At 36.5% G+C, this 14,785-nt stretch overlaps 1 protein-coding gene across 1 annotated transcript in view; it reads left to right on the top strand.

Annotated features, from left to right (window-relative positions):
- KIF27 (kinesin family member 27) overlaps nucleotides 1-14,785 on the top strand; it is a 75,655-nt gene that overhangs the window by 45,847 nt on the left and 15,023 nt on the right. The window contains exons 10-12 of the mRNA XM_081103896.1: nucleotides 975-1,172; nucleotides 8,746-8,859; nucleotides 11,734-11,910. Coding sequence (XP_080960022.1) covers nucleotides 975-1,172; nucleotides 8,746-8,859; nucleotides 11,734-11,910 — 489 coding nt within the window. The remainder of the gene's footprint in view (nucleotides 1-974; nucleotides 1,173-8,745; nucleotides 8,860-11,733; nucleotides 11,911-14,785) is intronic.

The following is a 14,785-nucleotide window of genomic DNA, read 5'->3' as shown; positions in this document are numbered from 1 at the left end:
CATCATTTTGCTGCAGTTTTGCAATTACTCTCAAAATTAAATATAAGTTCAGTTTTGCATTATTTTAATTTTTCCATGTACATGTAATATTTTTAAATTACAACCTATACTAATAATAGATGAATATGCAAATTGTCCGGGACACCATCACATAACAACCAATCAGATGGGGGCGGGGCCGCGGAGCCTGCGCCGGGGTTCTCAGCACGTCTGCATGTGGAGTGGAAGGGAGAGCAGATAGGCAGTTAAGGGTGATCAAGCCAGGAGGGGAGAACAGATAGGCAGTTAAGGGTGATCAGGCAAGGAGGGGAGCGCAGATAGGCAGTTAGGGTGATCAGGCCAGCAGGGGAGGGCAGTTGGGGGGATCAGGCTGGCAGGGGGGAGCAGTTAGGCAGTTAAGGCAATCAGGCCAGCAGGGGAGGGTAGTTAGGGGGATCAGGCTGGCAGGGGAGAACAGGCAGTTAGGGGGATCAGGCCGGCAGGGGAGAGCAGTTAGGACCATCAGGCCAGCAGGGGAGCAGTTAGGGGCATCAGGCAGGCACACAGGTGAGCAGTTAGGAGCCAGTGGTTCCAGATTGCTAGAGGGATCCCAGATTGGAGAGGGTGCAGTCTGGGCTGAGGGACCCCTCCCCTCCCCGTCTCCTGTGCACGAATTTTGTGCATCAGGCCTCTAGTACTCATTAATAAAAAGCAAAGAGATTAATTTTGTTTTGTTTGGGTATGGGTACCAGGAAGCCTCATCATCGTTTATGTATAGCTAGTGAAAATTATGGTGGTTTCCAAGTTGTAAAAGTAAAAATGTAAAAAACAATTGTGAATTTATAAAAAATATATATATATATATATATATATATATATATATATATATATATAGGCAAAATGCCTATCCTTGCCATTGAATGAAAAGTTTTAAGTTTATTTGAAGTTCATGAGAGATGCAATTTTTCATTTTGAAATATTCCATATGATCCTAGGTCTTACAGAAGAAGCAACAAAATAGTAAGAAGTTGGCATCACTTTCAATCCAAAATGAGAAACGTGCTAATGAATTAGAGCAGAGTATAGATCACATGAAATATCAAAAGGTACAGCTGCAAAAGAGACTTCGAGAAGAAAATGAAAAAAGGAAGCAACTGGATACAGAAATTCAGCGGGATCAACAAAAAATCAAAGTAATACTGTCATACTTTCCTGCTAAATATGAAATGGCTCAGAGCTGAGGAAGCCAAGGTCTTGATTTTACTTGTGAGGTATCTCATCTTGGCCTCTCCTTGGCTGCTGTCCTCATTCTCTTTAAAGCTTTGTTCATCTACATAGTAAAGCCTATTTATTGAATTCTGAGTACTGTTTTGAAGGCTTTGACTTCACAAAAGAATGTTTAGTGATACAGTTTCTTAACTGTAGTTGCGACTGTCAAAAACATAAAAAGCCAACTTTCTAAATAACATCTGACATTTGAATAGGATTTCCCATTTTCAAAGTGCTTTGAAATGCATTGTCCATGTGGTGGCATGGAAAAAAGTACAAGGTAAAATGGTACCGTTCCACTCATAGTGAGCAGAAGAGTGATCAAACCTGTACTACGTCCAGCAGTTCTGTAGAGTGGATTGGGATGGGGAGGAACTAGTGGTGTAGTGTCAGCCTGGGCTCTGGAGCCAGGCTAGCATAGGTTTAAATCCCAGCTCTCTCAGTTCCTAGCTGGATCATTTATTGAGAAAATCACTTACCCTCTCTGAGTCTGTTTATTCATATCAATAATAGTCTTAATCATACTTGCCTCACAGGACTCTTTCAAAGAAAGAGGAGGATGATCACCATCATAATAACAATAACAAACACTTAACCTAGCACTACATAGTAGTCTCTTCTCTTGAAATGTTAAGCCAAACCCAAAGCTTATAACATAATTGGAGATTTCCTAGATATTTAATTTTGGAATATAATCCATTCTCAGACCTTAAAAAAATGATAGAATTTAGTGATGGAAGTGAACTTAAAAAGCATTTAAGCCAAGCTACTGACTTTTTTTTTTATTGAGATATACTTCACATAACATACAATTCACCCATTTAAAGTAGACAGTTTAAAAGGACTTGGTATATTACCAATTGATTTTATAAGTTGTGGTAAAAGATATATCATTTTAAACATGTTTAATTGTACAGTTCAGTGGCATTAATTATATTCACAATGTTGTGCAACCATCACCATCTATTTCCAAAACTTTTAGCATATTTTCAAGGTTTATCCACATTGTAGCATATATCAGAACCTCATTCCTTTTTAAGGCTGAGCAATATCCCATTGTATGCATATACCACATTTTATTTTTCCATTCATTTGTTGTTAGACGTTGGGTTGTTTTCACCTTTGGCTATTGTGAATAATGCTGCGATAAATACTGGCATATAAGTAATTAAGTCCCTGCTTTCAATTTCTTTGGAAGTGAAATACCTAAGAGTAGAATTGCAGTGTCATATGTTAATTCCATATTTACATTTTTTGAGGAAGCACTAACTGTTTTCAATAGAGGCAGCATTAGTTTACATTCTTGCCAGAATGTACAAAGGTTCTAATTTCTCCACATCTTCGCTAACACTTGTTGTTTTCTGTGTGTGTGTGTTTGTTGTAGACATCCAAGTATGTGTGAAGTGATATTTCATTGTGGTTTTTATTTGCACTTCCCAAATGACTAATGATGTTTAGCATTTTTTCATGTGCTTATTGGCCATTTATATATCTTCTTTGGAGAAATGTCTATTCAGGTTCTTTGTCTACTTTTTTTTGGTTCCTATTCCAACCGGTTTTTATTTTAATTTTTAATTGAATTTATTGGGGTGACATTGGTTAATAAAATTAGGGTGAAAAGGGTGAAGGGATTAAGCAAAAAAAACCCAAAAAACAAAAAACAAAACAACAACTCCTCAGACACAGACAACAGCATGGTGATTACAAGAAGGGAAGCGGGTAAAGGGAGGTAGGAAAGGGTAAAGGGGAAATAAATGGTGATGGAAGGAGACTTTGTCTACTTTTTAATTGGATTATCTTTTATTGTTGAGTTGTAGGAGTTCTTTATATAGTCTAGACATTAAACTCTATCAGATATATGACTTCCAGTATTTTATCCCATTCTGTAAGTTGTCTTTAAACTTCCTTGGTAATACTCATTAATGCAGCAACAATTTTAATTTTTATGAAATCCAATTTACTTTTTATTTTGTAACTTGTACTTTCGGTGTCATATCTAACAATCCATTGCCAAATCTAAGATCGTGAAGACTTACCCCTGTGGGTTTTTTAAATAATTCTATGGCTTTAGCTCTTATATTTAATAGGTCATTGACCTATATTTAGTTAATTTTTGTATATGGTGTGAAACAGAGGTCCAACTTTACTCTTTTGCATGTGGAAATCCAATTGTCCTAGAACCATCTGTTGAAGAGACTGTTCTTGCCCCATTGAATGGACTTCATACCCTGGTCAAAAATCAATTGGCTATAAATTTATGGATTTATTTCTAAACTCTCAATTCTATTCTGTTTGTGTGTGTGTGTATGTATATATATATATATATATATATATATATATATATATATATATATATATATATATCTGTCCTTATGCCAGATTACTGTGACTTTGCAGTATTTTGAAATTGGGTAGTAAGTTCTTTTCTTTATTCTTTCTTTTCAACATTGTTTTTGCTATTTGAGGCCTCTTGCAATTCAGTATGAATTTAAGGATCAACTTTTCCATTCCTGCAAAAAAGCCATTGGAATTTTGATATGGATCGCTTTGAATCTGTAGATCTCTTAGTGTAGTATTGATATGACAACATAATGTCTTCCTATCCATGAGCATTTATTTAGGTCTTTAATTTATTTCAGCAAGGTTGTATAATTTTCAGTGTAGTAGTTTTTTACTTCCCTGGTTAAATTTATTCCCAGATATTTATTCTTTTAGATGATATTATAAATGGAATTTTCTTAATTTCTTTGAGTTACTCATTCTTAATCATAATGGTAATTATTATTATGGCAGTAGTTAACATTTATTGAGTATCCTCAGTTAATCTATGCTGAGCACTTATGTGCTTTAACATATTTAATTCTTCTATATTTCCAACTTTTCCTTTTCTTCTAGAATCCTTCTTTAGATACCTTAGATTTTATTCATCCTAAAATTATCCTTCTGTCTTATACTACTCTCTTTTTCTTTATAACCAAACTTGTTGGAAAAGTTTACTGTATCTGTTTCTGTTTTCTCTGCTTCCATTCATTCTCTTATCCTCCCTAGTCTGGCTTTTGGCTCCCAGCTCTACCATCCATTTCAAAGCTCTCAGTTTACTAGTGCTCTTTGTCTCTAAAGTCCGTGTCTTAACCAGTTAACTGCTACACATCCAACGACGCCTTTATCTTGCTTGAATCTATAGACACTTACGGCGTACAAAGGGTAACACCACCTCACTTGCATCTAGCACAGTTCACTACTCCATCTTGAAATATTTCCCTCTTTGCCTTTGTGAAATTATTCTCTCCTTGTTTTTTCTCTTTCTGATTAATTGCTTATTGTCTATCTTGACTAGCTCATCCTACACTATCAGTCCTTTACATATGGGAATTCTTCAAGGCTCTAGCATGTGCCCTCATCTTCTATATTCTATCCTGGGGGACTTAATTTTTTCCATGGCTGCAGTTAAACTCTGACAACTCCCAGATTTAATCCATGATCCCAGATTTGCTCTTTGAGCCCTAGATTCATATCTGACAATTGATAGCTTCATTAGGTTATCCTATAGATAAATTTATGATCTTCCTTAATAATCTTTTAAAAAAATATATATTTTATTGATTTTTTACAGAGAGGAAGGGAGGGGGATAGAGAGTTAGAAACATCGATGAGATGCCCTAGCCGGCTTGGCTCAGTGGATAGAGCATCAGCCTGTGGACTGGGGGGTCCCGGGTTCGATTTTGGCCAAGGGCACATACCTGGGTTGCGGGCTCGATCTCCAGTGGGGGGTGTGCAGGAGGCAGCCGATCAATGATTCTCTCTCATCATTGATGTTTCTCTCTCTCTCTCCTCCCTTCCTCTCTGAAATCAATAAAGAAATATATTTTAAAAAAAGAAAAAAAAAAGAAACATTAATGAGAGAGAAGCATCGATCAGCTGCCTCCTGCACATCCCCTACTGGGGGTGTACCCGCAACCCAGGTACATGCCCTTGACCGGAATCGAACCTGGGACCCTTCAGTCCGCAGGCTGACACTCTATCCAGTGAGCCAAACCAGCCAGGCCTTAATAATATTTTTACTGTCCCCACTCCCTGCTTCATGGAGGAGAAAATAGTTTTCTCTAATGTGCTTTACATGATATCTCAATCTATTTAGTTGGGTAAGCTAGAAATTTGATAGTCATCCTTCACTCTGTCCTCTCCTTTATCACCCATATCCAATGAATCACTAAGTCCTATAGATTATATCTTTTAAATATCTTAACTCTGTTCAGTTCTCATTTCTACTGCCAGTAACCTAGTCTCTTTGTTACAGTCCTTCCTCCAATGTAAGTATCAGGCCTGCTTGTCAGTCATATGGTCTTTCCGTCTCAGCTTCTTAATCCCTCATAGGCCATGGCTAAACCAATAAGACACAAAACTCTCAAAATCTATGCTTAGGTAAAAGAAAAAACGTTTGGTCAGAGTGCATAGAATGCTGAAGTGTAATTCTATCTGTAACTTAAGCTTTTTATGTTGTTATGTAGGACAATTTTGTTCCTTTAGCCATATTTTGCATTTTAGGGAAATGACCCACTTAAGGGGGAGAATAAGTATTCCAGAAAAGGAACAGTGTGCCCCAAGGAAATATTGAAGTTTGTACTACTTCATGCACAAACAGGAATCCTGCTCACAGTCCTAAAGCCCATCTTGCCCTCTGTTTGGAGCTAACACTCCTCTTTGTCCATTTTCCACTCAACTAAGCCACTTCCAGAGAATACTATGACTTCTGCAGCAATTCTTAACTGAAGTCCATGGATGAGCTATAAAGAAAAGATATGGGAACTCCTGGAATTGTGGGCCCATAGTGTGATCTTGGGCTTTTTACTCCTTTAAGCACCATTTTCCTCATCTATAAAATGTAGTTTATACCAATCCTTGGCAATAGGATTATTCTGAGGATTAAGGAGTGTCCTTAAATAGATATAAAAAGGCTAGCACAGTGCCTGGCAGACAGTTATTTTAATATTGTAACAAGGATTACAATATAAAATAAAGGCAGTCATGTCTATTGCAACATGCAGAAGGAATTGGACCTATTACAGTATTCTTTTAAAGTGTATGTGGAAGGACAGAAATAGTAGTTAGCTCCAAGTATAAGGTGCCTTTACTTAAGGATCCTGAAGTTACTGTGACTATGACAGGAGTCAAACTATAACTATGAACTAGATCTAGGGAAGCATGAAAAATTGATGGGTAGTAAGTATAATTCATTCATAATGCAGAGAACATTTACTTAGTTTATAGCAGACTTGTGTTCTTTATGACATCCCCTGTCCCTGCCCAGTCCATGTCATGATAATTGCTGGAAACATGAGAATTAACCAAATGTCCAGTCTGTTTAAATCTTTTCTTTGAATTTAAACATTTCCTTTAAATATTTCTCAGCTCTCTTGAATACGAATATTTAGACTCTTAGCCTCTTCCACCCTGTGCTTCTCTCCCTAAGATGGAATCCAATGTATGTGGTGGTTGGGTATGTAGCTTTTTATTGCATCCTATGGAGGAAGTGGGCCCCTGAGTTTCATTTGGTCCGTGGATGTAACTGACTGGGATCTGCTCTTGTCAACCTTTCCCTGCTGGCCCCTGATGATGCAACCCATGGCTGGTATGACTCATAGTCTGATCTTGCTTTCAGCTTAGAGCATGGAGGTGCTTTGACTTCATCTCATTTCCTAGTGGCATTATAAATCCCTATTGAGCCTACTAGGTCTTCCACCTAGCCTGCTGATAACCCTGTGGTCTATACTCATCTTCATTTTGCAGGTCAATTCTCCATGATAACCGACCCCCATTGGCTCCCAACTCAGGGTCCCTGCCACCTGAGGCTGAGGGGTTCAATTAGTCTCTTTCCTGACTGTACCTTGCTGTTTCAGCAAGGCTGGGCAATCCCATGTGGGAGTGGAGCCTCTGCACTCTACATTCTCTCTCCCTCCACCCTCAGTGATACCTTTACTTACCACCCCCTTTCTGAGCCAAAACTTAAGAGAGGAAAATTGGGACACACATCTTTTTGTTGTTGTTAATCCTCACTTGAGGGTATTTTTTTCCCCATTGGTTTTTGGGAGGGTGGAAGGGAGGGGGAGAGATAGAAAGAGAGAAACATTGATGTGAGGGAGATACATTGATTGGTTGCCTCCCACACACACCCAGACCAGGGCTAGGGATCAAGGCTGCAACTGAGGTATGTGCCTTTGACTGGAATCGAACCTGAGACCCATCAGTCTGTGGGCCGACACTCTAACCACTGAGCAAAACCACCTAGGGCAGGACACATCTTTCTTACTGTCTCTTTTCTCCTTTCTGCTGTTCCCAGGGCTGGAAAATGGTAGACTTCCTTTTTACTTCCTTTATATCAGTACTTCTGAAATTACCTGTGGAAAAGGCACAATTTTTATTTTATTATTAATATATCACAGCCCAATATATCTATATTTTTAACCCTCACATAAGGATATTTTTCCATTGATTTTTAGAGAGAATGGAAGAGAGAGGGAAAGACAGAAATATTGATGTGAGATAAACACATCAATTAGTTGCCTCCAGCATACTCCCTGACCAGGGCCAGGGCCTGCAACCTTGGTATGTACCCTTGACCAGAATCAAATCCCGGACCCTTCAGTCCACAGACCGATGCTCTATGCACTGAGCCAAACCGGCTAGGGCCAGCCCAATACTTTTTAAAAACATGAACTATTTTAATAAAGATTAAAATATAAAAGTCCATCTTTTAATTATTAGAGTCAACAGATATAAAATTATTCTGTCAAATTGCTATAAATTTCTAAACACACTCCATGTCTGTACTTCTCTATCATGGACCATGGAGTTAGTATGTGGACTAGCTCTTTGATTCATGACCTCCTTCCTGATTCCTGCTAAGCGGTAGTGGTGACAGAGGCATCTTCTCTAAACCTGGAGAGCACTGTGAGCAACAGGCCTCTCTGATGTGACCCTTAAGATGTGGATGGAAACTAAAGGAATTTGGAAAATACCCTTCATAGGACCATGATCTGTTTTGCAGGGCTATTCTCAGGCTGCAAAATCTGATTTTTGAATGCCAGAAATAGACTGCTACTTTTTATATTTCTATTGTCATAAATCCTAATATCCCCATGACAGATGGGTGCCTTGGATGGACTAACTGAGGGTAAGGGTAATGAGTTCAGAAAGGCACAAGAGAAAAGCACATTTATAATTTTCAGACTCATCCTTGTTACACGAATTTAACACTGGGAAAGAATGAAACACACACACACACACACACACACACCCTTAGTTTTATTAGTAAAGCCTGATTTTTTTGCTGTAAGAATTTATTTCTTCAGTGAGGGGCTAATGTTATTTTCTTTTCAAATGGCCCCGACCTCATCTACTCACTTTCTTTTTGCAACTAAGAAAGCAAATGATTATTTCCATAGTAATCATTGGCCACTATGAAAGCCATAAGGTATTTCTGATTTCTGTTTTCTGTAGGAACTGAAGTTAAAAACAGAACTGGAAGAAGGTCTGAAACTGAAAACTGAGGACCTAGATGCATTTAAGATGGAAAGAAGAAAAGGTTTGTTTGGAAGTATAGACCAGCTCCAGGTTTGTCAATTCTATTTAGTGTTTTTTGGTTTTTCTTCTATTTGATGATTGTCGAAATGGAGGTAAAAAATGGTGAACTCTGAGTAAAATCTTCAAACACTAGATTTTGCAACTTAAGGGAAAATTATTTTCTTATCCAGATATGAATTTATTTCATGTGGAATGTAAACATGAAATCCATGTTCACCAGAATGTATTTATTCCCATGTCAAAACTGACTTATTCCCATGGAAATATGTATTTCTAAAAATCAGAGCTCCTCATTCATTTTATATGCACCACATACAATATATTAAGAAGCTATTGTTTGTTTTAGTGCCTTATTTATTTCTCACCCGAGGATATTTTTTCTATTGATTTTTAGAGAGAGTGAAAAGGAGGGGGAAAAAGAGAGAGAGAAACACCTATGTGAGAGATACACATTGATTGGTTGCCTCCTGCATCCACCTCAACTGGGGGCCAGGAATGCTTTATCTACTGAGCAAAATCACCAGGACTAATGCCACATTTAAAAAATGAAATTCATAAACTACTATGAAAGTTCAAAGAAACAAAATTTTAATTTTATGGAAATTCAAAATGGCAGTTCTAAAAATCTTACAGAAAACTACTATACTTGTAGAGGGGCAATGAAGGAGGGGTAAGGACACATATGTAATACCTTAATCAATAAAGAAAAAATAAAATCTCACTCTCAAAACAAAAAACAATTGTAATTACACTCAAATGCATATACATCATCTTGATTCTGAAAAATTTATTTGTTCTCTGTTCCTGAATTTTACACTTTAATAGTAAAATTTCATGAATATACAGCAGGTCCTGGAATAACATCATATTATTCAACACTGTTCATTGTAATGTTGGTAAGATGCCTTGGGAAGTTAACGTTTGTTTATATAAATTAGCCTATAGTAAAATTGGTTCCATTATACATAGTTTTGCTGAAAATTGCAGAATCTACCAATGATGTTAAGTGAGGACTTACTGTATTCCCAGTTATTTATTTTACTAGTATGTTTTAGAAATTGGTTAAAGAGCATTTCTGGGTGGAAACGGTGTGAGGGGAGGAGAGGTAGGAATATGCAGAATAGTGAGATCTGCTTTTTCAAAATGTTAAGGATCTAAATTTTAAGCAAGCACAATAATAAAAAGATTACTATGCTTGCACTGACTGTTTTGGGTTAAGAAAAATACACACAAAACTTCATGTTTTTTAATGTTGTAAAACAAACATTTTCCAGAATTTGACTCTAAACAAGGACAAGATTATAAGTTAATCAATATGAGTATCTAGAGAGCTTATTATAGGACAATGACTTCATATAAAGTCCCTATGTAAGAAGAAAGTATTTAAAATTAAAACTGTATGGTAGGAACTTTTGCTATAAAGAGAAAAAGCAAATCAAGACATTTTCAGAAAACAAAGATACAGTGAATTACACAAATCATAACCCTTATTATACCAAATGCAGAAAAATCTATTATTATTTCCCTAAAAAACTTACGTTAGCAGACTCCTACCTATTCTTCAAAGCATAGCTAAGATATTACCTACTCTGTAGGACTGGCATTGCATTTCTTCCATTTCCAGACAAAGCCAATCCCTCTCCATTTTTGCTTACATGGTACCTAGGAGTTAGCATTTATTATCACCAATAATTTTTTGGTTTCTCTCCTATTGGAATGGAGCTTTAAAAAGCTCTATTGTTCATCTTTCAAACCCAACTCATAGTCAAGGAATGTTTATAGAATATGTTTAATTGCTAGACTTTATAGGGTCTCATATATGGACTTTCTATGGTATAGCTGGATATAACAAAAATAAAGTATTTCTATATTGCTCTGGATATCCTTTCTGTTTCTTAAAATTGTCGTGCTATTTTAGGCTTCATTGTGGTTTGATGTGATAGTGCTATAGGACCATACTCTTTAGGTGTGGGTGGAAGACTGACTCATAGCTCTGGACCAACTTGGTTGTGGCCACTTTGCTCTTTTTTTCTCATGCATATTTTCTATCTCATTGTCTTAATGTAGATTTCTAGGAACCACTTTTTATCAAGCTTGAAAAGAACTGGAAAATAGTACTATATTGATTTTATATCTATTATTTGTTGTTTAGTTGGCATTGCTTCATTACTATGAACACATAGTACAAATGAGTGCTTAGTAGAGTTCATCTTGAACAGTCATATTCCCTTCATATTTTTGTTTGTTCTTACTTCTGGGTATCCTTAATTCAAGAGAGTATTAAGATGCTTGCTTTGGAAATCTTTCTGACTGTATTTTACTGAATAATTATTTGATGTTGACAGGATACAGTGCAGAGTGGATTTCTATGCTCCATCATCAATGTCTTCCACTGTGTGTATTCATTTATTCACTTCATAATTAGTTGACTGAATCAGGCATTCAGTTATTCATTTAACATTTTATTGAAGGCCAGTCATGGGTCAAGTTTTAGGGATACAAAGGTGAAAAGTATAGTCCCGTATTCAATCAAGAATCTCAAGTTGGGGAACCAGGAGTGTAAGTGCTGTGATGGAGGTATGCACCTCTTTAACAGAGAAAAAGATTCCTAGCTTGTTCTCAGAACGAACTCTTACTATATGTAAAGAAATTGTCACCCCTTTCTTGGTCAGCCTAAAAATTCTCAGACTCAAATATATTTGGAGAGTAAGTTTTAATTCCTTATTAAACAACACAGCAAGATGTTAAGTAGAACCACTCACTTCTAGACAGTTTTAGAAATGAACACTATTTTATTATTTCCACATGTTCATTTATGGTCTTTCAGCTAATCTGAAGTTATATTACCTTATACATTTTATAGCAAAAGGAAAAAAATAACATTTCTTTGTAATTTTAATGTAGAAATTAGATGAGCAAAAGAAATGGTTAGATGAAGAAGTAGAGAAAGTTCTGAACCAACGCCAAGAATTAGAGGAGCTGGAAGAAGACCTAAAGAAGCGGGAGGCCATCGTTTCTAAGAAGGAGGCCCTGTTACAGGAGAAGAGCCACCTGGAAAATAAGAAGTTGAGATCTAGTCAGGTATTCTATTTAATAGGCTGTTTCATTCTGGTTGTAAGTCATATAAAGTAGGCTTTTTTCTCTAAGAAGTAAACCATTGTGAAGACAGAAATCAGAAGAAAACTATTCTGATTTTCAGTGTATTTTCCTTACTACGGTTTATCTACTGGCCCTCACTAAAATCTATTCATTTTTTAAGTAAAAAGTTCAGTGTTCTGCCAAATATGATTTATTTATTACTATTTATTTGTATTTTTAAAATTGTAAAATATACATAACGTAAAATTTATCATGTTGACCTTTTTTAAATTTACAATTCAGTGGCACTAATTACATTTACAATGTTGTATAACCATCACTACTGTCTATTTCTAAAACTTTTTATTACCCCAAACAGAAACTCTGTAACCATTAAGCAATAACTTTCCATTTCCCCTGGTGATCTCTCTTATTAACTTTAGTGGATAGTTTCTAAATAAATTGTACTATTTGATGCTGTATACTGAACATTAGTAATCTGGAAAAATAGACTTGAAAATGATCTAGCTATCACTACTATGTAAAGTTAGAGGTTTTAGGGTTTCTATAAAAGAAGATTTTATGTAATGAAGACTTATTTACTTTCCAAATTATAAAGACTTGGGGACCTTTACAAAAGTTTTTTCTAGAGGACTTGGATTTTATGAGGCAGTCAAAGTAGTTTTATGAAGGAGTTTGCCTCAATTTCAAGTTTTGAAAAAATGATTGTGAAGGGAGTGGAGGACCATAAAATACATTTTAAATATATCTTTGTATATTTTCAACATTAACAACAGCAAAAACAGAATCTAAAAATGAAGCTGGCTTGCCCCAGACTTGAAAAGGACTTTCTCACCCAAAACTTTGTCTCCAGCAGGCCTGGAGTCCGAGGTCAATCTATATATTGACTTAATGATCAGAGAGGATCAATGACCTGCCTCTTTATTAGATTTGCCCTTCAGCCAAACTCTGAGTTGACAGTGGCATGTTCTTAACCTCTCCACCTCATTATAACAGGCAGACAGGGATGCTCTGTCCTCTGTTCCCTAAACATGTTGAAATAGCTATCAGCACCAGGCTGATGGGTACAGGGGGAGGGGCATCCCCTCCAACCATCCTAGTTGCTGGTGCTATATCCAGGTAGCATGCTCACACTGGCTGTCAGTGTGAAGTTTTAAAAACTGTCCCTCAAAACATAACAAGAGCAAGGGGATTACCAAATTAAAACATCAAATGAGTAAATAGGAGAAAATAACCTGGGAACTCTGTGATATGTTCTGTATCACAAAAGAGAAAAAATAAAAAAGGAATAAGGAAAAAAATCTTTTTATGGAAATAAGTGTATGATACAGGGGGAAAAAGAGCAGATATTTTATAATTTCAACAAGATGTAATATTTAGCAAACACATACTGACATAAATAAAGAGTACAAATAAATGAAACCCACAGTCAAAGCATAATTGATTCTTTGAAGATTATGTTAAAACAGAAGGAAAACTTGAGATTGTCACATTACTGGTTCTTTTCTGAATAAAAGGCATACAAAGATTATGCAGTATCTTTTTTCACTATTTAAGGAATACTTATAAGAAACTTGGCTGGGTAGCTCAGTTGTTAAAGAGCATTGCCAAGGTTGCAGATTTGATCCCCAGTCAGGGCACATAGAAGAATCAACCAATGGCCCTAGCTGGTTTGGCCTGTGGACTTAAAGGTCCCGGGTCTGATTCTGGTCAAGGGCACATGCCCGGTTGTGGGCTTGATCCCCAGTAGGGGATGTGCAGGAGGCAGCTGATCAATGATTCTCTCTCATCGTTGATATTTCTATCTCTCCCTCTCCCTTCCTCTCAGAGATCAATAAAAATAAATATTTGAAAATAAAGTCAATAAAAAGCTATAAAAAAATAAATCAATGAATGCATAAATAAGTGGAACAACAAGTCGATGTTTCTCTAAAAAATCAACAAGAAAAAATTTAAAAATATAAGGAAATAGAAGGCATGAAAGTGCTAAATCCTTACTTCTGTAATGGACAGTCAGTAGACAATATCTAAAATTGATAATATGCTTTAGAAACATGGACATAAACACCAGAAGAAATAGCTAAAGCATTGAAGATGATTGTTTCTGGGGAATGGGACTCAGGTGAGAGGGTGGCTTTTTAAAAAATTATATACCTTATGGTTGCATCTATCTATAAAAGGCTAATATGCAAAGTGTCCCCTCGGGAGTTCGACCAGGAGACTAGGAGCTCGCTATGAAGTGTGCTGACCACAAGGGTGGCGTGGAACATGGCGGGTGACTAGTGGTGGCAGCGGGGTGCTGAGGGAGCGAGGGAAGGAGGAGGCAGGGAGGCGGGGAACCTGATTGGCCCTGATCGCTGGCCAGGCCAAGGGACCCTCCCCGTGCATGAATTTTGTACACCGGGCCTCTAGTAAACATATAATTACTTTGATGAAAAAATATTTTAAAAATTAACTTAGTCCATAATTAAGAGCTCCATAAATCTGACTGGCCATATTTTTTAACCAGAATGAAATGAATAGAAACAAATTATATGTTTAAATAATAAACCAACCAAATCTCAAACTCTAGGAAATTTTAATGTAATTAATTCTACTATGTAACCAGGCCAAAGAAGAAAATTTCAATATAGAAAATAAAAGAAAAATAGTGCCTCTTAAAACCTATGCTGTGTGGTCTGGTGTGGCCAAGCAGTATTTGGTAGTATATTCATTGTTTGATTTTTAATTAAAAAAAAAGACATTAAATTAAGATTTTAGAAAATGAAGTCCTCCTATATCTCCCCCCTCCTCCCCCCCCAAAAAAAAATCCATGGGAGAAAATAATGTAGAACCTAAAAAAATATTCATTTAGTAA

The sequence above is a fragment of the Myotis nattereri genome (genome assembly GCF_964212035.1).
Source record: "Myotis nattereri genome assembly, chromosome: 12".
In the NCBI taxonomy this organism is placed as follows: Eukaryota; Metazoa; Chordata; class Mammalia; order Chiroptera; family Vespertilionidae; genus Myotis; species Myotis nattereri.
The sequence above is the reverse complement of the archived record's forward strand: the minus strand, read 5'-3'. Positions and strand labels throughout refer to the sequence as shown.